Source organism: Gambusia affinis, linkage group LG12 (assembly GCF_019740435.1).
Source record: "Gambusia affinis linkage group LG12, SWU_Gaff_1.0, whole genome shotgun sequence".
Taxonomy (NCBI): Eukaryota; Metazoa; Chordata; class Actinopteri; order Cyprinodontiformes; family Poeciliidae; genus Gambusia; species Gambusia affinis.
Window position 1 is genome coordinate 10,979,585 of NC_057879.1, and position 22,842 is coordinate 11,002,426.

Sequence of the window (22,842 nt, forward strand, 5' to 3'; positions counted from 1 at the left end):
TCTCTGAAGGAATTTTTCAGTATCTAATGCTTCTTCATCAATCCTCCATTGGTGCAAGATGCTGAGTTTTATGCTTCCATATGGGTCTTCCTGTTCCACGCTAAGTTTCTGCTGCCTAAAGCATTCATTTAGTAGTTCATTGCTGGGGGCCATCTTCGGGATGTACTCTTGAATCTTTGTTGTTTCATCTTAGATGGTGCCTTTGATGCACAGACCATCCAGCCTCCAGGTAGCTAGACCTGGGATGAAACTCTCAGTGGTTGTTGAGGAGCTTTCTTGTTTCACTACCAGGAGGATCTCAAAACACACGCAAGTTAAGATTCTAGGTTTTTAAGACTTAAGAAAAGAGACCCTGGTTAGTAAGCTGCAGTATGTAACTTTTATTAAAAAACATATACATTTTTTACATATTTGTTGAAACTGTCACTATGTGGTGACAGCATAGTATGAGACAGAACAATTGAGCTCCTCTCCCAGTGTTCCCAGTGCTATCTGGAAACAGCCAATGAGATTCAGGAGTCTTAGCTCTGTCAGTCTCCCTCTGTGTGGTGCTGTGCAACCCCCATCTCACTACCTTTTTCGCTCTCTTCTGTGCCACTGCTGCAGCTAGCACAGCCTGTCATGAATTCTCAGGCTAGTTAGCCTGGCCACTGATGATGGCAGATAAATGGTTTTCCTGTAACGGTAAGTTATTTCTCCGCCATTAGCAGATTCAGTAGTGAGCACATGACATTGATTGACAGTGCTACGGTCCTCCTTGTGGCTCTGATTGGTTGTTTTTGACTGGGAGCGTTGCAAATTTTCAGACGGCAACTGTAGCTCAGGGAGGAGGAGAAAGAGATTGATCTTTTTATAGACTCCCTGTCTCATTATATGCTGTTACAAAATAGTGACACTTTTAACAAAAATCTAAAAAAAAACAACAACAAAAAACATACGTTTTGGAAAAGATTACAAACTGCACTTTTAAGACTGCTTCCACCTTTTATGTGACACTCCTAAAATTCAACACTGAAAAACAATCAAATCTGTCCAGGAGAATAAGAGAGTAAAACAGTAAATAAAAGGGTCAATAGCCTAGTAGAATAAATTTGCACAGCATTAAACTAATACTTTGTTGAAACACAATTTGATTTAATTCCAGCATTTAGTCTTCATCAGTTCTCATCTGTTATCAATTATAGATTCAGCTGTCTTAGAAGGATTTTCTTGACATTGGATCCCTTAGCTAAAGCCCAAGTTTTCAGGCAGTAGATTAAAGTAATCTCACTATCTAAAGGTACCAGTCAGTTGAAGGTGGTAAAAAATCCACAGTATTATACTTTTTAAGGTATATCTGGACTAAAAAGTGGGGAGTGAACAAAGGTGGGTGTAGCATCGTGCTCTGGTGTTGCTTTTCTTTCAGTCAGTAGATCCATTAGTTTTGTGAAACTAGTGACCTTTATTTACAGTTAGCATAGAGAAAACCTGACAATAAGAGAAAAAACATGCAGGACGTTGGATGTGTAGTAGCACCAGGTGTTTATTAATTGCTCCTGCCGCTAGTCTGAAGGAGCTGAGCGGGCGAGTCATGGGGGAGGACACTCTGTGAGGCAGGAGCTCGGTTCGGAGACTGCAGCTCCAAGGAGGAGCAGTGCGGAAATAGGCGGTGCTTTGTGAGAGCAAGTTTTTAGGCACCTCACATGGCTGCGCTGGTAGCAATGTGGGATATGGGAATGAATCTCGTGCTGCCCTGCTCTTAAACTTCGTTTGTGGATTTTCTATCACAAGAACGGACATAGGTTCTTGTGAAATGTGGTCAGTTCTCAGATCTACTTGCCTCGTAGTCGTCTATCTTAACAACCATTTTATCCCAAGATTTTTTATTTTTTTTATTTTATTTTTTATTTTTTGCTTTTTTTGCTAGACCCTAAAAAGAAGACAACAATTTAAGATGGCCACTTTCACATGCTTACCCTTGAAATTTCTCAATGCAGTTCTGTATGAAACTTTGGATTGGCTATAAAATGCGTAGCCGCTGTTCAGGAATGTTGTTGCTATATGTCAATATTTCCCCAGATAACACTATTTGAATGCATGTCGCATCCCCTTCCCTAATTTCAGCATGCTGTCTGCAGCATTAAGCAAGACTGATGGAGATTTAGTGGATGCAACCAGGTCTCCTGATTCATTTAAATTCAGGGCAGGGAGCTGCAGCATTTGAGTGACAGGTGTGTTTTCTTGTCGGAGAGAAGCTTCAGATATTTTATTTCCTCTGCTAAAAATGTAACCAGGGTGGTGTAGCTCACGCTTGCAGTAAGCTGCACTCCATCCTGCACCTCTGATCCCCTATGTGTGTGCGCGCGTGTGTGTGTGACTGCGTGTTTAAGACAGAGCTAAAAGAAGTGTGTGAGCGAGTGTGTGCCAATCTCCCCCATGATGCTTCGCCATCTGCCATGTTTTTGTGTGTGCATTCATTTGTGAGAGCCATTTGCCTACAGTGTACAGGATCATAGAAATGTAAAGTAATATCACTCCCATCTCTTCCTTGGATTCTACATGAATCCTTTTCTAAATGTCTTCTTTCCAAAATGGTATGTAAAGCCAAGTAGAGAGAGACGTGAGGCAGCATTTTCCCTCTTCCAGATTAGTTAGTTTTTGCTTTTTATTGTCACACTTAAATGTTTCAAATTAATATCCTAATCAATGCAAATAATCAGAGTACAAGCGATAGTTTTATACACCAAAGAAAAACAGAGGTCCAAACCAGCATGGTTTTGTTTGAAAAAAAAAAAAAAAAGTTTGCTCCCATATCCCCCACCTCCTTGTTAAGTCACTCATTAAATTTCCCTGGCCATTGTTTTCCTTTGCAAATCCCCTCGACACTCATCTCCCTTCAGTGCTTCGTCTGGGGTTTGTCCCATTGAGTTTGATTTTTCAGGATGCATTTCATTCTGGCCAAGGAATGACAATGACAATGACCTCATACTTCTACACCATTTTTAAAAAATAATGTCTGTTCGGCAGTGGTAGTGGAGGAAGTGAACGAAAGTGAATGAAGCCATTTGGCTATCACTTATTGTTTTTTTTTTAAAAAAGTTTTTCTAGTGGCCTAGATAAAGTCCAAACTTAAACCTTACTGAGATGTTGAGACATAGCCTTAAAAATGCACTTCATGTTTGAAAACTTTCCAGTGTGGCTGAAGAAAAGCATTTTTCCATCACAGTGAAAAGAAAATAAAAAAATCATTGTCAGTTACCACAATCAAATGATGCCAGTTGTGCATCAACAATGGGACAACCAGTTGGTGTATAGGGAGCAATTACTTAGTCTCACAGGATTAGGTTGATTTACACAACTTCTGTCCTAATCAAATCATTTAAAAATGTATTTTTGCATTTAAAATCTGTAAAATGCAAACTGTAACTCATGCACCTGAACTTACTGCTAAAACAATTCAAAAGAACAAAAAGCACAAGGTGCACTTTCTCACAGACAGCATGGTGCTGCGAGATACAGATCTGGTTCGGTCTCCCTCTTAGTGCTCATGGCTTGTTGTCATGACGACATGCCTTGTGAGATCATCCCACTTGTGGCGAGAGGCATCGGTGGGTAAGGTTGGTGGCTGACGTGCGGGGTGGGAAAAAACAAAGCATGTTATCTTCTGAGGGGAGCCCCAGTGGAGCAGGGGCAGCTTGGATGCCACCTAAACATTGTTATTTCATCAGCCTGATGGAGAACAATAAGCGGTGTACGTTGCACCACCTGAGCTGGGGTGTCATTATCTACTTCCCCACAATAAACAGCAGCATGTATCCCCCATCAATCTACGTGTCAGGCTGACCATCTGTGTTTCTCTGCTGAAAAGGTAATAAGACAAACCCCCGCTGTCCGCTCTCTGGATGCTGAGCCAGATGATCACAGGGAGCAGTTTGTGGTATCTCTGCAGTGGGGGAGGAGGAAAGGGGATAGAGGTGGGGGTGCTGTACAGATTCCAGTAGACCTGAGTCATGAGGATTTCCATGTTCACAATGCTTACTCACTTTAACTCTGCTCCTGTAAGCAAGCCAAGTGAGTTATTGTTCTTTATCTGTGTGTCCTGAGAGGATGAGCCTGCTGCTCTCGCAGTGTTTTAATACCATTAGCACGAGCAGAGACATGCCCAGACTGGTCTGGTCTGCTGCTGCATCTGCATGTCTGTTTTGGCATCCTCCCTCATCATCCACAGCTGTAGGATGGTGTAAGCCCTTTTGTTTGAACTGTGTCAATGGACCAACAGCAGCTGGAGCAGCCGGTGTAGGACAGCTGGGGAGAGGAAGAGGATTTGCATATGAGTGTGGATTAGACTGCCTATAAAAAGCAAAGAAGCTGAATGATAGGGTATCTCAGAAGAAGGCAACATCGAGAGAGAAAAGGTTAACAAGGAGAGTGAGGAGGAAGTGGATGGGCGGGAAGCGGAAAGGGATGAAAGAAAGTACGAGAAGAGGAGATTTCAGGAATATAGTCTCATGCCAGAGTGAGATATGGGAGGAATATTTAGGGATTACTTTAGAGGGTATGCGACTAAAGACGAAGGAGTGCAAAGAGGGTTTGTCAGCATGTGAAAGACAACAAGGAGGAGTGGATCAACTGAAAATGATCTGTAAGGTCAGAATTCGCTCTCAGAGAAACATTAAGGATCCGGCAAATCCGGCACAAGGGACAAATCGTATGCAGACACCAGAACACACAGGTCGCACCTAATGTTTCAGTGGCCATGTGGCCGAGTGCAGAACAGTGACCCTGCTTAGATTAATGCGGGGAAAATTGAGTTTCCGTAAGCAGAGAATTTACTTAACATGCTGCCAATGGCGGCTGAATGAGTTGTGATCTGATTTTTCTTATCACACTCAATTGAGAGGGAGAAAGCTTTTCTATTCAGCTGCTATTACCCGGCGTTAGATAAGGCGAGGGCAGAGTGGCAGGAATAAGAGCCTGTATCAGATAGACGTATTTTCAGCTGAGCTATTTTTAGTTTAGGAGCTGGCAGACAGTAATATGTTTGAGCAGGTCATTAGCCCCAAAAGAGGTTGGGGGAATCTTTGAATATCCGGTTCTCTAGAAAGGCCCCTTTTTTTTTATTAAAGTAGAGCAGCCATTACTGCTCCTCTATGTCTGACAGCATGTATTGAAAGCCAGGGACTTTATTTTCATGTGTGCCAGTCAGAAATTTATGCGCGATCTTTGATCTGCCCGTACTGATTTTAGCTAGATCCGATTCCTTTTTAGGAACTTTAATACAATAGCAGCATTCAAAGTATTTCTTCCTACCATCCTGCCATGATGGATTATTAATTAACAAGAGGCAAAGTCACATTGTGAGAGAGAAAGAGTGTAGTGGCTAAAAAACAGGATGTTCCTACTTTAAGGCAAAACAATTAAGAGGTTGCAGCCTTTATGAAGTTACCAACTTTGGGAAAGAAAAACTAATTATAGCTGAAGTTGCTATCAACAGTCGCAGGAGTTCTCAAGCTGGAAGGCCACTCAGTGAGGAAGAGGCCATTATTTTTCCTGCTTCATATTGTTTGATTAACTTACTAACTTTCTGTTATCTGTTAAAAGTCTTGCTCTCTCATAGCCTTAATGAAGCTCAGATATGTCTTGACACATGGTAAAAAACTAAAATTTTCTACTACGTTGATGCTTTACATATTTTTGTCTCCTCAGGTTCATTTTTGAAACACCATGATCTGTAAAACACTTGAAATGTTCTCCACTCATTAACAACTCCCACAACCAGGGGTGCATTGCACGATTCAATAGCAAACACACCTGTTTCATTGATTGGAAAAATATCCCACCGGTCTCTGCATGTCTGTATTTATGTAGGAATCACAGCGTGGCCTGTCACCTGTATTATGTCTCCTCAGGAGAATATATGTTATCTTTTATTGCTACTTGAAGGCAAGGATATATGCATTTGATGTATGACAGGTCAACAAAGGCCCTTTTCTCATTTGGCCTCTCCACCTGCGCTCTGACATAGCTTTTGATGAGAGGTGGGGGACGGAAGTGCGCGATAAGACTGAGGAGTTATTGACTCGTGGATGTGGAGCTTCGGCGCAGCTTTTCCAAATCTCTGTGAGCAGACAAAGCTGATTTATGTTGGGACTTCCAGATGTGTGTCGCTCTGTGTGCATGTGTTTATGTCAGTGAAGAGAGCAAAGTACCCATGGCAACTCCCCAAAAGACTTTGGGGCTATCTAAAGGGGGTTCACATGTATTAAAGCAGCTGTATTTTATTTGCTGTCGGATGAATTACGTGGCATTCCTACTAACCTCCAAATCCTCTTTGTTTGAATGTTTTCCATTGTTGTTGCCTACTCTAGAAATATTACTGCATTAACACTTTTATGTGTCGGCAGAACGCTGAAATACTGAATGCTGAGAGGGAATTAGGCTGCAGCCAAAATGAAATTATTAGGGTGTCTAAAGGGGGGTGGGGGGAAGGATGCTTAAATCTGTATCATTGCAGCTCATTTCATGGCTCACTAGAGAAGGAGACTTATTAATACAGAAGCTGCACGCCGAAAACTGTTTTGTTCTGTTTCTTGCCATAGTTATTGAGCAGTGGCTTTATTGTTCTGGAATTAGTTCCGTCACAGTCAGCCTGCTGGAGCTTCTAATCCCCGAAGTCAGAAGTGCTCAGGCTTAAATCAGAAAACTTAATCCTATATTTGCATAAATTTGCCTTTGATTTTCATAATGATTACATTTTCGCTTTTTCAGAAGAAACACATTATGTACTCTCTCCCCTCGTGATGCATTGAAGTTGCGGATAAACAGCTCTAAAATGCAGGCGCGATGAATCAGATGCGACAGAAATGTGCCTGACCTTCATCTTGTTCTGTTTGCAGAGTGCCTACCCCTGTTGAGTGAAGCCCCACCTGCATATTAGTCATCTCCAACCAACTCGGCGGTGGTGCCATGCCTTCGTGTCAGCCAGACGGAGTTCTGGCGCAGCCCAGGCGAACCATCCTTGGCTTCAGCTTCTTCTCATCTCCCCTGTGTCTGTTGCTGCCTTTGATTATCCTCCTAACCAGGCCATCGGACAGCTTGTGTGAAGCACTAGGTAAAATAATATATCTGCTTCTTCCTTTTTTTTTTTTTTTTATTGTGTTTTTGTCATTTTAACATCTGACAATCAAACAGTAAATGAGATGCATACAAGCACGCCTATATATAAATGTGTAAGTACATGTGGGTGTCATCCGAGGAGTGAATCCTGTCCTGTCAGTACATCAGCTCTGAACTGTGGCGTTGTTAATGTGTTTTGATAAGGCGGGAGGTCCCATCAGCATGTTTCTCATCATCTTCTTGATTACAACATCTCAACACATTTCCTGCCTCGGCGGTTTACACACACAGACACACACCAAGAGTTTCTCAGCCGGGCTTTCTATCAGTGATCTGAAATTTTCACCAAGCTGAATTTTATTTTATCGTTTCTTTTGATGGCAGATGAGATATAAGGCTAAATATGGAACCTAACACCTCCCAGCGTTTAAAATTGGAAATAGTGCTTTTTTTTTTTTTTTCAAAATTTTCCTCCTTTCCAACTAACTGTGTGTTCAGTGTGAAATGATGCATCCTACTCACAAAATGAGACTTGATATTTGATTCACAAGTTGAGATTTTTTCGAAATATTTTTCGGAAATCTAAGAATCGCATTTTATTTATTTATTTTTTTAAATATTCACAAATTACAAACTGTTGTATAGATTTAGAGAAATCTGTTTGACCACTCTATGTGTTAAAGTTTTTAACCTACCCAATGCTAACGAAGGCATGGGTGAGGTCATGGTATCAATGCATACTAGGATTTTAAAAAAGCTATTGTTTCAAAATAACTAAATAACTGTTCCAACATTTTAGAGTCCACACCTGTTCTACACTAACGTGGAAACACAAAGAGAAAAAGACAGAAAAAGGCTCCGGATTAAAACCATGATGGCGTGACATTTTCAGGTGCTTGCTTTCTGGTCTTGTCAGGATGTTTCCTGTCATCACAGATGTTACCTGGCTTTAGGTTTTAGATTAATAGGCTTATGAGTGATATTAATGCAAAGTTTTACTCTCAAAAAGGTTGTTGCACTGAGACCGGTGTCGTCAAGCGCTTTTTAAATCATATAACATCCTCATTAAACGGTGACTTTCATCACATCCTTTTGCAAATACACAAGAGAGGCAGTGCTGTACGTAGATTGTAGATCATTCTGCTCTGCATTCACTTAAATTTGTACAAGTGAAAACTAGGAAATTTGCATTTTATTATTTGAGGCACAAATTCGGATGGGATGTACATCAACAATCTACAGTGTGTTGAAGTATGAAAATTTTTTAAGTTGTTATTTTTTTCTGACATTAATTAATCAAAATTAAAGTATTAAACTCCCAAACTTCATTAACTTTCACCAATGAAGTAAAGGTTTTAGAAAACAAAAAAATAGTGAATTATCCCTTTAGTTTAAGCTTGGAAAAAATAGTTAACTACGGTGCCATTAGCAGCTACTTATTAACTATTTGTAATTTTCTCACAGTTTTTTTGTGAGCCAGTTGAACTCACGCTTTTGTTGTTTCTGTCAAGGCAGTCAAACAACTCAAGAAACAATTAGAGTACTTCCTTTCTTATCATGAAGTATTTCTTATTTTTCCTATTAGAAAAATAATGTCTAAAATTGTGTCCAGCTTAAAGCACATCTAGTACAATTATACCCTAATTATAGCTTATAATACTTGTACAGTCAAAAATGTTTTCCAACATTTGACAAGTTATTGGGATCATTTCAAACATAAGTCATCCCAATTCCAGCTTTAGATTTGATCTAAAATATTTTCTTTTCCAAAATAAAAAGGAGAAATGAACTTACTAAATAATGTCAGGTTTTTGCTAAGAAATTTTGGAAAGGTTTGTGGTAATTTTGTTCCTTATTTGCTTTCTTGTTTCAAATTATCCTTGTAATGTAATTTTCTTTCTCCCAAAAGATAACAAAAGCAATTCCAGTTGAATTCATTATCTTTGTATCACCGGCTTTATTTTTTTCTCTCTTATTTTTTTTTTTACACTTTAGAGCGTGAGATGAAAACAAGTTTGACAGCAGTGAGGCACAAACAGGAGAAGATACATTATTAAAACTGGCTTTAGGGCTTGTGAGACCAAAGCTGGCTGCTCTTAATACATTTGCCTTTGGTATTGTTATTTAAGGTAGAACAAATTGAAACATTTGATAAGAAGTTATAGTCGGACCAAACACTTCTGAAAGGAAAAGTATGTGGACTGAATATAGTTAGACCTGAGCAAACCTCTGACTACCAATTATGTTTTTCTGGGGGTTTTTTTGTCACTTGGTATGACAAAAACACTGAGACATTGTGCCTTGTTACGTCTGAGCTCAGCAGTTGTCAATCTCTCCGGCGAGTGATTACAAGTCACAAAGGTGTTCCATTAAAACCCGGCCAGTTGTCCGTCAGTGGCAAACCATGGCAGTGGAGAAAAAAAAAGATATTATTAAGGAAGACAGGGGTCCTTATTAGACCTTTATTTCCCAAGAACATCCTGATCATAACAAGTTTCTGTTGGGAGCAAATCCATTCGAAGGCTTTTCCCCGGCTGTCACAAGAGGCTTAAGTGGTTATTCTGCTAGTGGGATCAGTTTTGCACAAGGATTGGTGCATTTAAGAGAACATAGAAAACATTTCGGACTCAACACAAAGCCAATGAAAAATACCCACATTCAAGCCCTGAGACTAACACGGAGTTCCTTCGTAATCCCACAGACAGGAGGAAGGCGCTTTCTACAATGACGACAATTTTTATTTCTTCTTTTTTTTTTTTTTTTTTTTTACATTTCTATGGTACTCATGTCATTGGCAAGGGGAAGGTGCAGTTTGCTTCATGTTGTGTGTGTTTCTGAGGGTCTAACAGGCATAAAATAACCTGCTCCGGCGTCTAAATATGGGAAGGATAAATTTGTTCAGTCAGATTACTCACTATGCGCTTTATGCTCCTTCCTGCTCAGGATTATGGCAAGCATAAAATGAAACCGCGTTATTTCTGACATGCCAAACACACGGTGTAGCAAGCAAAGGAGAAGGTTTTTTTTTGGTTTTTTTGTCACAGCGTTTTTCCGGTTCCTGTCAAGGCTTTGTGGAGAAACTGGAAAGTGTTTCGTCTGGCTATTTAATAGAGAAAGGAGTGGGAAGAGAATTAGACCCACTATCTGCCGTTTAATATTTGATAGACAGATGTGTTCCCCCCCCCCCTCTCCCACCACCCTTTTTATGAATATTATTGTTATCATTCTTACCATGTCTTCAATCAACACAGTACGACCTCGCCCACCTAGACACAGGGGAGGAGGGAACCAGGTTGCTATGGTAAGGGTCATCCTGACTTCGCCCTGATGGATAGCAGCGATTCGGCAGTTGAAGAGGAGTTAAGCTGGGCACCATGGCAACAGGCCACAGACAGATAGCAAGGGGTGGATGTGTGAGGTTGTTTTACCGGTCTGACTCAGCTGCTGCGAAAAGTGTAGGTTCAGTACTGTTGGTTCAATATCACACTTGGAAATTGCTGTTTTCTTGCAGAGGGCAACTGTAGTGCCTTAAGACGTCTCACATTCCTGCTGTAATCCCTGAAAATATCCTCTTGAATTCCACCACCAGGAAAAAGCGGAAGTAAACGGCGGAAATGCCAGTGCCGTTTATTAGCATCATCGCGCTCCGCAATTCCAAATCCCCCCCACAGGTGTGTGGCGCTCTGCAGGCACAAAAATCATGCCTCTGGTATTAATACATTTAAGCCAATTACATGCTGTGAATCTTCAGCCAACACTTCTCCTACCTGTGAAACGCTCATGTGGGATGACAGCCTGTTCTGCATACAGCTCTGTGTTGTCCTGCCGAAGAGAGAGAGAGAGGGGGGCGGGGGGTGAAGAGAGAAAGATGTTCCTATGAAGCCCAGACCCATCTTTTATTTATGACCCACAGGAAGTCCTTCAGCTTGTCCTCTAGATGATACCCAGGAAGTAAGCACAATGGCGCAGCCGTCAGGACACAAGTCAGTCTGACCAGTCCCTGAAAGTGAAATAGGGCGTGGATCAGCAGGAGTTGCTATTTCTGCCTTAGCGGTTGATTTGATTTCCTCCAAATATTACTTTTCATGTCTGGGTTTTGTTCAGTTGCTTTGTTTCTTTGCTTCAACCCATTTCTCACTCTTCCTTTTCTTCCCTCCTTCCTGCTTTTCAGCTCCACCGAAGTTCACCAAAATTCCCACAGACCAGATCGGAGTGTCAGGGGGTGTGGCATCATTTGTGTGCCAGGCCACTGGCAACCCCAAGCCAGTCGTCTATTGGAACAAGAAGGGCAAGAAGGTCAACTCCCAGCGTATCGAGGTGGTTGTCACAATGCACAATGATGAGCTCTCACATGAGCTATCGTTTACTTTAGTGAATAAATAGGCTAGAATTTATACAACTGTGTGGGATGAACAATCTACATTTAATCATTTTAGAGTTATAAACCTCCAAAGTCTGATCAAAATCAGCCATTTTAAAGGATAAAATATGTTGCTTCATACTGAGGGATCTTTATCTCCTCATTCTTTTAAAGGTAAATTGTGACATTGTTGAATATTTGTCAAATTCAAATTTATCTGAGAATAGTTGCACTTGAACTATGACTTTTAGAAAAAAAATATTTCACAGCTTCTATTATGCTCCATCCACACTTAAGCTAATTGAAAAGTTAAAATTCAAATTTATCTGAGAATAGTTGCACTTGAACTATGACTTTTAGAAAAAAATATTTCACAGCTTCTATTATGCTCCATCCACACTTAAGCTAATTGAAAAGTTATCGCTGTGAAAAACAGAGATGCTCTCATGCTTATTCAGTAAACATGAAGCTAGATCCTTCACTTGATTAGGATTCTAAGATGGCTCTGACTAAAGTAGAATATAAATAAATAAAAATCTGGCAGCATTCTGAGGAATATTTTCCTCTCTTACCTTGAATGACTCATGTATTTTGCAAGCACCAGGTCTGCAGTAGCTCAGTTGACATTGCATCTGGACTGATTTCTATCCAAGCCATGCTTTTCAAACAAAAAAATAAAGAAAATCTCTTCTCTACATCCTGTAGACAAGAGAAAGAACCAAAATGTAGATCTTTTGTATTATTCCTAACGCTGATAATCTGCCAAATTACTTTTTTTTTTAAAAATATACATTTTAAACTGAGAATCAATTTATACAAACCAGTTTGCTCCAGTTGTTTTTCTACATATTTTCCACATACTGTCTGCTTCATCTCTGCAATAGAGTTAAGATGCAGGCTGTCCTGCCTTATACCAGTAACACAGCAGATGCAAAACATGCACGGAGGAAAAATACTCCACAGAGAGCAGCAGGTCCTGAGAAAATTGTTGACCCTTCCCCTGTCCCCAAAAACAGAACAACATCTGACTGTCAGCCAGGAGCTTCTTTCTAAACAGAGTTTCTGTATGTAAACAGATGTGGTCCCTATGACACGATGCTTTGTGTCTCAGTCGTGTTCAATGTATGTTTTTTAGTAGCTGTAATTCCTGCAACTAGCCCCAGGGCTTGTGATAAAGTTACATAGAAAATCTCCTCTCCAGTGTTTTTGGTTCTATAGTGTTTCAACTTAGGTGCCACAAACACAGATGAGCTTTTCAAAAGTTGCATCAGTGACTTCCCAAAACCATAACCTGATCTTATGTTACACTATGTATGCACAGGCATACTATATTGTTTTAGAAAAAAACTGTAGGATTACTCTTAGATGTAAAAAGGTAAAATGTTTCTGCTTTGTGCAATTGGCTAAAATTGTGTGCCCCCTTTCCAATCTGCCCTTCTGCTAGTATCATTACAGACACCGCTTATCTTTCAGAATCCCAGTCAATTTGCTCTAGATATAGTTTACATTAATAAGTATGTTAGAACCATTTTAAGGACAGATTATCTGTTCCTTGCAATTTGAGATTTAGAAGGTCGTACAAACGCCAACCTTGTTGTGTTTATTTCCCCCCAGAGTATGCCTGACAACGATTTCCTTAAAGAGGCAGCAGCATTAAAGCCAGAAGGATACCCAAAGCTCCACAGCAATGAGAAAATAATGTCACCGGTTTTAAATGAGGCTTACTGTTTATTTCTTGGGCTGCTCTGACCTTTTTTTGTCATTGTGAAGTAGAAAACATTCTGTTAAAGAGGGAGACCTGTAGAGTGGTAATTGGTGACCTTTACAGATCCGGAATAATCATTATTTTAAACTTTGAACAGAATGAGGCTTGCTGTACAATCCAGCTGCTAAAGTAAACTAATGACTCCATGACTTCAGCATGACAGATTAACGAGAGTGATATCAATTTTCTCAACTAACCTCTGACAGAATGTGAATGAGTAGCACATCATTTCAAAATATTGATTGGAACAGAGCAATTCAAATGTGCACAATTTTATTTGAAACTCACGGAATAATATCAAACAAAAAGTTGAATGCTTCAGACGAGAAAGTGTGAAGGCCGTTTTTCATTTCTAGATAAGTCGAGGTCTATCCGTGAGGAAATGTGACTTAACTGATTCTAAAGACTTCATTTCAAACAGGGGATCCAGATCACATTGTTCTTGGTAAGTACAGTGTTTGTGCAAGCTACTTTCCACCAGCCTCTGGAGCATATTTACAGGTACACAATGTATTTTAATGATTCGCTGAAAAAGTCAAGTGTCTCAAAAAAATCTGCTGTAATGATCGTCAAAGTGCTGTCAAAAGACGACACTCTCAAATGTGGCCACCCTGCAGATCAGAAAAGAAAGAGACTCCTTCTTTACTGTTAGAGCTGACATGCTAACTCTGCTGTGACTAATATATGCTACTCTGTAAATCATGTGGCTGTCCAGACCATAGAGTTTGACGGAGGCGCTGGAGCCGTGCTGAGGATCCAGCCTCTCAGAGCTCCTCGAGATGAGAACGTCTACGAGTGTGTGGCACGCAACAGCCAAGGAAACAACACCACCACTGCAAAGCTGGATATTATCAGAGGTAAACACACGCGTTTAGACACGGATGGACTTCTCTTTCAGCGTGACACGTGTGTCCTCTTTTGGCCCCTTTAGCCACCAGGATGGAGGTTGTAGATGTGACAATGGAACAATGCCACACCCCACCTTGCACATCAGGCTGCAGCAAGCTGTTCTTTTTATAGTCCTTTGGAGTGCAACCGAGCATGAACTGGCCGAAGTGAGGGCCAGCTAGTCTGTTGGCTCTGGGGCATTTTAGCATTCCAGCTTGCTGTAATCATTCCGCTTCCTGGCCAGAGTGAGGGTGTTAATCTAATGTTGACTGTCTTCTTGCAGGGAAGCCTTAATAAGGTTTTGCCCTACCAAGATTTGAGCTTAAGTTACAACATGTGGCTCTTAAGGCTACGATCTGAGCACTGGCTGTTCGCCCAGCGCAGCTGGATTGGGTGAGGAAAGAGAGGGTGGCTTTTCAAACTGTTGTTCAAACAAGAGAAGTCATTGGATTAGGCAATGCTTTAGCAAGCAAGCCTTTATTACCAGGAGCAATTCAGTTGTGGAGGAAAATTGGAGGGGGAGCTGGTCAAGGAGAGGAGAGAGGAGTTATTATGGAGGGATGAGGAGGTGGGAGGGAGTTGAGCAAACCAAGAGGATTGTGAAAAACAATAGAAATGAAATGGGATGTCAGCGGAGATCAGGTAAGGAGGGGGCTGGCAGAAGATGGATGAGGACTGTGGAGCTGGCAGGGCTATGTAGTAAGCAGAAGGCTGGTAGCCCAGGGAATAGACTCCTGTCCATCTGTTACTGCACCCATCATCTCTGCACACATAGCCCCAATCTAAAGCACATTACCACAGAAGCTGCACCTCAAGGGTCAGCCTCCATGTGCGTGTGTGTCTGTGTTTGTGAGTGGCTCTTACTTTAGCATGAGCTTTTGTTTCTCTTAGCTTCTTCTCTAGTGTCAGGATGACATTCCTATTTTCCCGTTGACTATAAAAATATTCTGCCTTCGATAACAGAGGGCAGGGTATCGTTAAGTGAAGTAATATTTACTTTTATTCAGAGCCGGTAAACGGTAAAAGCTGCATCACCTGCATGCGGGCTTCAAGAGAGCTCATGGCTGTAGTAGACAATACAGTATGATGTTTAGGTACTATAACTTTGGAGCAAACAGCACAAACAGGCAGTACATTTGCATCAATTAGGTGTGTGCAGTGACCATCTAACATTTCACACATTGAGGTGGTGTTGTCATGGAAATACACAGATTACATTTATTTAAGGAAGAAGCATTTTAGAGAAACAAAGGAAAACAATGCATTTTCCTAATGACAAGGTATGCAATTTTAAAAATATCATTTAACTTGAGGTGAGAGCTACACATTTTAAGTTTTTAATATTAAAATCCATTTGGATATGCTTGTAAAATCGAACATGCTTGCAGACTCTTCCCTGCGGCTCTTCCTGTTTGGTTGCGTCAGTCCCGTAAAAGTGTCGTGTCATCACTGTTCCATATGTCCTCCAGCGCAGCCAGCAGGAAATTAGCTGATGTACTGTTCTAACCACCTAGTCTATTGCAATACTTAACTGTAATGTAACTACTGCAGTTATGTTCTTGTGTTATTCAAAGGTTGTCCCATGGCCCCGAATAAAAATAAATAAATAAAAAACTTTACATATACTCATATTTAGTGTTGAGGTTAATAGAATAAAGGCTCCATAAATCCCTGTTTAATTTTGCAACTCAGTTTTGATCAGTTTACTTATTTATCTACAAGTGATCATTTGCAGTTCAGGCTGAGACGGGTTTCATGCTGACATGTGCAGGACATGACAACTTTAGTGCTGCTAGTGGCTGACCGTTAGCCAGTTGCAGCACTCAGTCTCAATTTGTCTCTCACTCTGTCAACATTTCACCTTTTTCTGCCAACTAAACTGTAAGAGCCCTGATTAGAACAGTGGGGATGATACTAAGAATCAACAGTATGCATTTTTATTCAGTATAATATATATATATATATATATATATATATATATATATATATATATATATATATATATATATATATATATATATATATATATATATATATATATATATATATATATATATATATATATATATATATATATATATATATATATATATATATATATATATATATATATATATTGGTATGTAGATTCTCAATCTAAAATATAATACTGATGTTGTTATTCTATTCTAAAGCTGATGTCTACATTGGAAATATCTAAAAACTCAGATTTTCTTCTGTCCCAAAACCTCCCCTTAATCATTTTGTGTTGTTTATGGTCTGCTAGCCATACTCCTAAAATCTTGTGAATATGTTTAGCTGCATTCTTCCATAATAAACCTCAGAAGGATCCTCTCATGCCTATATTCATATCCTTCTCAGCTTCAAAGCTGCAAAATCTGAATTACAAACTGCTGAGATGAAGGACGGGAGGGAGGGGGGCCTGGGTCTTAATGTCTTCAGATTGTAGCAGTGGTTTAGAAAAGCTTCCGCTGTCAACCCCCTGGCCTTATTTGTATGTAAAGTGTTAGTAAAATGCACTAAAAAGCCTCTACATCCAGCAAGAAAATCACTCAGTGTCATTTAACAAACCTTTCTGCCTTGAACGGTCATTAATTATTTATGAGCGGAGACAACGTTACATGTGTACATGAGCGATTAAGAACATTCATTTCAATTCCGCTTTATTCCTTTAGCACTTTTCATATGCTTGTAAAAGACAACACAAGCAAGCTGAACTAGCAAACCTTTGACATAAAATAAATAGATATTGAGGTTAGGCAATAGAAAGTCAGTTAGGCAAAACGTTTACAAAGACTAAGCTTGATTTCCAATAGCAGCAATAGCATCAAATAGGAAACAGCTAAAATAAGAAGCTAACTTAAAATGTAAAGTCTGTTAAATCAAACAAATGGGCTACAGTGGCAGTTCAATAAAATATGCAACACAATTAAGTGAGAACAGGTATACTATACAAAAGCTCTGTGTGATAGGGATTTTTTCCTAGGAGACTTTTAGGCTTTGTTTTAAAAGATTGGAGTGTGTCCATGTTTCATATCGAAGGCGGGAAGGATTCCACAGGAAAGGGGCCAGGAAACTAAAAGCTCTCCCTCCCACTCATGACTTAGAAATTCTGTGAATGACAAGTTGATGTCATGCTGAGAGTGGACTGCTCTTGTGAGGTGGTAGGCATAAAGTCAGTCAGAAAGTATTACACTGTTGAGGACTGTATGTGTAATAAAATTTTCACTGAATCCTGAATTTAATAGGAAGCCAGAGTATCATGATACTAATGGAGAAATAGGATCCTTTCTCAAAGCTCACATAAGATCCCTTCCTGCCATTTGAATTAAAAAATGAAAAAGGATTTACAAATTACTACACCCATTTCTCTCTGTCAGTTTGTGTAATGATGCCTCCAATTCTAAGACTATTGTAACGTATTTGTCAAAGAAAATGTTGGAAAGGTTCGCAAGGCTTTTGACAGTGGCGTTGGAACCTACGGTTGAATCTGACAAGTACTTGGATAGATACTGGGTAACATAACTTTTGGGGTGCAAGAACTACAGCCGTGTAATTTCTAGATTAATATTCTTACTTTGTGTCAAAGTCTTTCAAAAGGCTGCCAACATTACTAAATCCTATACACCCCTTTAAGGAAGAGTTTGAAGGCTCACACTATAAAATGAAGTAGCTTCCTTTGAACCAGTTTGCTTTCCCTTCACCGCTGAAGCGCCTTCTTATTCCTATGTTGTCTGCGAATGGGAATGTTGAGCAAATGTTTCCAGTATGGCAACCAGTTGTGCAAATATACCACAATCAGTGACGTGCGGTGAGGTTCATAGCTGGTGAGGCACTGACGTCATCAGAATCAGATTTGCAAATAGATGCATAGATTGACAGCAGTTTACAGGTTATGTTTCACTTCTGCATCCTTACACATACAAACTGTAGCTCACAAAACACACATATTATCTCCTGCTTCGATTGAAAGTCCACTTGAGAAAACTTTTTTGGTGTTGTAATGTAGTCATCCATGTCGAAAGTCGGGATAAGCGAGAGGAAAAAAATCACTATCTCTATTATAATCTATCGCTGCACTTGACTTGCTTCCCGAATCGTTTAGCCTAGCTCGCTGTCACTTACTCGGCAGTTGAGGAGTGAACAAGACGAACGTCTGGGATCTTGAGCGCCCCCTGCCATGAGGCAAGAGAACTGCCTGCCTCACCTCGAACCTGTTCTCTGCCGCTTATAATCGCCATTACATCTAAACACGCTACACAAACACAGTTGGTGACAAAAAGCACTGTACATTATATACATAAGCTAAATTATTGGAAATAAGTTCACATATTAAATTTGTTTAAACCATTTTATTGACGCCACAGCAACATGCTCTCCGCTTAGCAGCCAGCGCAGAGCCAGGGGTTGCGCAATCCAAGGTGAGGCAGAGCTCGCTGCTGCCTCACATCGCTTCCAAGCATTTGAATGGGAAAATAAGAAAATTCAGCGATTTTGAACAAATAAAAATCGAAATTGGTGAAGCTACATGAAAAATAAATATTTTTTAGTACAAACGACCGGATGAATATAACAATTTAAATTACTTTATGATTATATATTTTCTTTCTTTCCATGATGGCTGGTGAGGCACTGCCTCACCTGCCTCCCCTGACCGCACGTCACTGACCACAATAGTGTTTCCCTTTGAGCTCATATAGGAAGAAGGGCAGAAAATTGCAAGCCACAGATTTCACATGATTTATCCCAAACCTAATCATTTTAGTGGCACATCATTTGAAGGGTGAGTCTTAGTTGCGATTGGCCCATCTTTTCCTCTCTCCTTCATCAACAAAGTGTCCCCACAAATCTCCCCGGTCTTTAGAATCTCGATGAGTAAGATAATATCAGAAATCACAATGAAAATCCACCAAAGTGGCTAAACATTCATTTTGGCAATGCAGCTGAAATATTTTAATCAACCAAATATTCCATCCAACAGTTCTCTGTGATTGCAATATTATATTCAGTTATATTTTAATGGTGATTGCGACTGATTGTATTGTGGAGCTCCAGATTAAATGTAAGTAATCTGCCAATTTGAAAAAAAAAAAAAAAAAATCTTCTGCTGAAATATGTTTATACACAATTTATAAGATAGCTGTGCATATTTGCAGTTGTGTAATGGATAGTGATTTCTGCATCAGCCCAGTTATCAGTTTGGTCAGACCCATTTTTTCCTCTGAAATTATAAATTCATTCCGATTAATTTAAAATGCTACAGATTTAATATATATGTAAAAACGAAAAATGACATTTTACTCGCCACCTCGGGAAGTTCTTCCTCACAACAAGGGTATGATTATTGGTTTTATATCTGATCATTTGATAGTACCTGATGCCCTTGCAGTTGGCACTGGACTTTAAAATAGATCATGCCATCCAAAAGTGCTGTTAAGTGCAGAAAATGTGCAAAAGTGTTGCTTGGGTCAGACTTTAAAAGAAATGATTCATTGTGGAAAAGGCTCACTAACCACTGAGTGAGAAAGAAGGTTTTCCATTACTGCTCGAAATGCTTTCCGCTCCCGTCTATCCATTTTCTGATGCATTTCATCTCTTCGTTTTTAAGTCTGTTGACTGAGACTGATAGCAGAGTCGTGCAGTTGAACAGGTTTGCTGTTGATCACAGCATGCTTGTTGCTGCTCCTTTACAGTAGGTTACCTAATGGAGAGAGATGTGAGATGCTAGGTGGTGTTTTTTTTTTTTCAGTGCCATCCCCATCATCTGCTTCTTCTTCGGCCCACAGCGATATCCCTTCCTAATTTCTCCCCTTTTATTTTATTCATCCTTTCATCTTCTCCAAACCCTTACTGTCTCTCAGGTTGTTTTTTTTTAAACCCTTCTTGTTGCATTTTTCAAGCCTCCCATGGCCCCACTGCATCCTAACTGCGCTTTTCAATGGACGCTGCACTTGTGTCGTTCCGCCTTTGGGTGACAGAAATATCCGGAGCTCTGCATGTTTGAAAACCTCTGGCGCGCGAGAGATTCTCTTTACTGCGGTGCTTCATGCACATGCGTGTGCGGACAGTCTTCTCGAGTGCGTGTGCGCGCGCGTGTCCGCGTGACTTCATGCTCCATGTCTGTGTGTGAATGTGCACTTTTCTGCCCGGTTTGGGAAGAGTAATCCTGATTATACTCACCTCCCAGTGTCCCATTTTAGGAGAAGGGAAGGTGAGGAACAGGAGAAGGAAAGAGGGTGAGGGGGAAAAAAGAGAGAAAGGGAACAGGGAGGAGAGATGTTCTGTCACCTCCCTCTCTATGAACAGCAGAGTCACATCAGTGACTACTTCCCCCCCTCCCCTCCTTTCCACCTCTCCTCAGGCCCCAGGCGTCAGCTGCATTGGCAGGCCGGCGGCTCAAACAGCATTTGAGTCTGAAAACAACAGAGAGTATCAACTCAGCTTGCAAGAGGATTATGCTCCTTGAGAGGAGAGCTGTCTCTTTCATCACATGCCCCCATCTTTACTCTTTTTCTTTTCTTCTTCTGTTTTCTCTCTCTCCCTCTCTTTCTTCCACCCCCCACCCCCAGCCCGCCATTCTTTCCTGCTTTGTGTTCGCCGGAGTCCCGTTGTACGTGTTTGTTCCTCACTCTGGTAAAGCAGGAGGCCCGGACAGGCCCGGCGTTTTCGCATGTGACAGATCCACGAAGTCCAGAATCTGCATTGTGTTGTGATCCATTATCATAAAGGTTTATTAGCATTTATAGTGCTCCCCCTCAGTCCTCTTTCAGCCTTTGGGAGTCAGTGCATTACTGTCTCTGAAGACTGCTGAGTGCTGGCACATTAATCCTGAATCAGGCAGCCTGAGATCAGCTTTTATGCACATTTCCCTCTGAAATAACCTGAAATATGAATAGCCAACCTGTTTCTGAGCAGAGTAAGTATGTGTGCGCGGCAGAAGGAGGGTGGGATTACAAAGCGACACAGAGAAATAAAATCTGGATTCCTGTTTGTTTGTTTGCATCATATGCATTATGTGTTTGACTCACTGAGCGTGTGCGCGCGCTTCAATGTGTGCTACCACGGCACAACTACCGTCTGTGTATATGAGCACACGGACACACAAATTGCATATTTGCCCAGATCCGGCTGGCTCCGCTGACTGGTTTTGGGCACTAGGCCTGATTGCCCTTCTGCAAACATAACCAGGCCAAAATGTACACTCTCAACCTCTTCATGCACACAAACACACACACAAAACACAAAGCTCCAGGGAACAATGCAACTCAGAGCTTGCCAATGCTCCCCGAAAGCTCTGTTGACACTCGCACTGTGTTTTTGTGTACACATGGCGCATTTTTCCGTTGGCCATCTTTATCAATTTAACCAGGAGGCAGAAAATGAGCTTGACTTTTGTGCTGCGGTGTTTGCGTTTGATAAATGATTCATTTGGTGAAAAGTGTGATCAAGGCCATGCCCGCAGTATCTATTTCAAGCGGTCGCTGACTCATCCAGGAACCTGACAGAGTACCTGTAGCTCCCGATTCGCATCTCCAGTGAACTGTGCTTAAGAGTTCAGTACAACTCCGTGTCTGCTGCTTTATCCGCATCAGCAGCACAGAGTCTGCTGTATGCTTCAGTCTGTCCTTTTTTGTCTGTTGCTCGGTTGAATTCATTAACAGTCCGCCTGCTCTGCCACACTTTATCCTTTGCTTCAGAGACCTGACTTCTTTAACACATCACAAGAAATTTATTATTAAGATTATATCCCTTGTCTCTGTTTTACCAGCTTTAAAGCGGGCCACAACACATCACATCACTGAAGCCCTTCTTGGGCAATTTCTAAGATGGGCTACAAATAATAAAATAAAAACCTGAGAGGAGTTTTAAGCACTGTGTCATGCTTAAATATATTGTTCGTGTGACTCTTGGAGCAGTGTATCTTTGATTTATTTATTTTTTTCTTTTAAGCTTGGTTCTCTAAGTGGAATGTGCAAAATTTGCATATTAGCAAAATCTGACACATTCACAGACTCCTGAATTTCCTGATGCTGCCAACAGATTTCCTTACACTTTACCATTATGAACTATTTTGTGCTGGTACAACACATAATTTTCCCAAAATATTATTTGAATTTTTTCAGCAAAATGTAAGAAAAAAATACCAAGGGGTATAAATACTTATACAAAGCCATTTTCCTTTTTTTTTTAAAGAGCTGAGCTCCACCACAGTACATAACCAGCAGTGCTACAACAGATATAATGGATTTGTGACCATCTGGCCACGTTTTGACTCCATATCTGGTCAAAACAGATATGGACACTTTGCCCTTTGCAAAGTCTTTCAGATTGTGAAAGCATGTGAGGTCTTGTGTTGCACATTGGCGCTTCCAGATCTTTTTTTTTTTTTTTATTGATATAAAATAAAACTACACTGTTTAGATTTTTTTTTTTGTATTGTTTATATGAATCACAAATTCATCTGTGCTTTTTCTCCGCATGTTTACAAGTTATTTATCACTGGAGCACAGAAAGTTAAAGTCAACTCATTTTTCTTTGTGTGTTGGAATTTTTCTTACCCGTGTTAATAAAATAATTGCGAAAATGTGAACGCCAATTGACGAAGTTAATATCTTCTCAAAATATTGACGATCAATCTCTTTCACACAGTTCATAGTAAAAATAAAAAAGAGGATCGTCTCTGAGAACAAAAGGATTTCAACTTGGTCTTTCAACACAAATAAACGATACAAAT

The 22,842-nt window shown here is 40.4% G+C and overlaps 1 protein-coding gene across 1 annotated transcript in view; it reads left to right on the forward strand.

Annotated features, from left to right (window-relative positions):
- Positions 1-7,807: 7,807 nt before the first annotated feature.
- Positions 7,808-22,842, forward strand: part of LOC122841372 (receptor-type tyrosine-protein phosphatase S-like) — a 72,881-nt gene continuing 57,846 nt past the window's right edge. The window contains exons 1-3 of the mRNA XM_044134644.1: positions 7,808-7,811; positions 11,267-11,412; positions 13,936-14,077. Coding sequence (XP_043990579.1) covers positions 7,808-7,811; positions 11,267-11,412; positions 13,936-14,077 — 292 coding nt within the window. The remainder of the gene's footprint in view (positions 7,812-11,266; positions 11,413-13,935; positions 14,078-22,842) is intronic.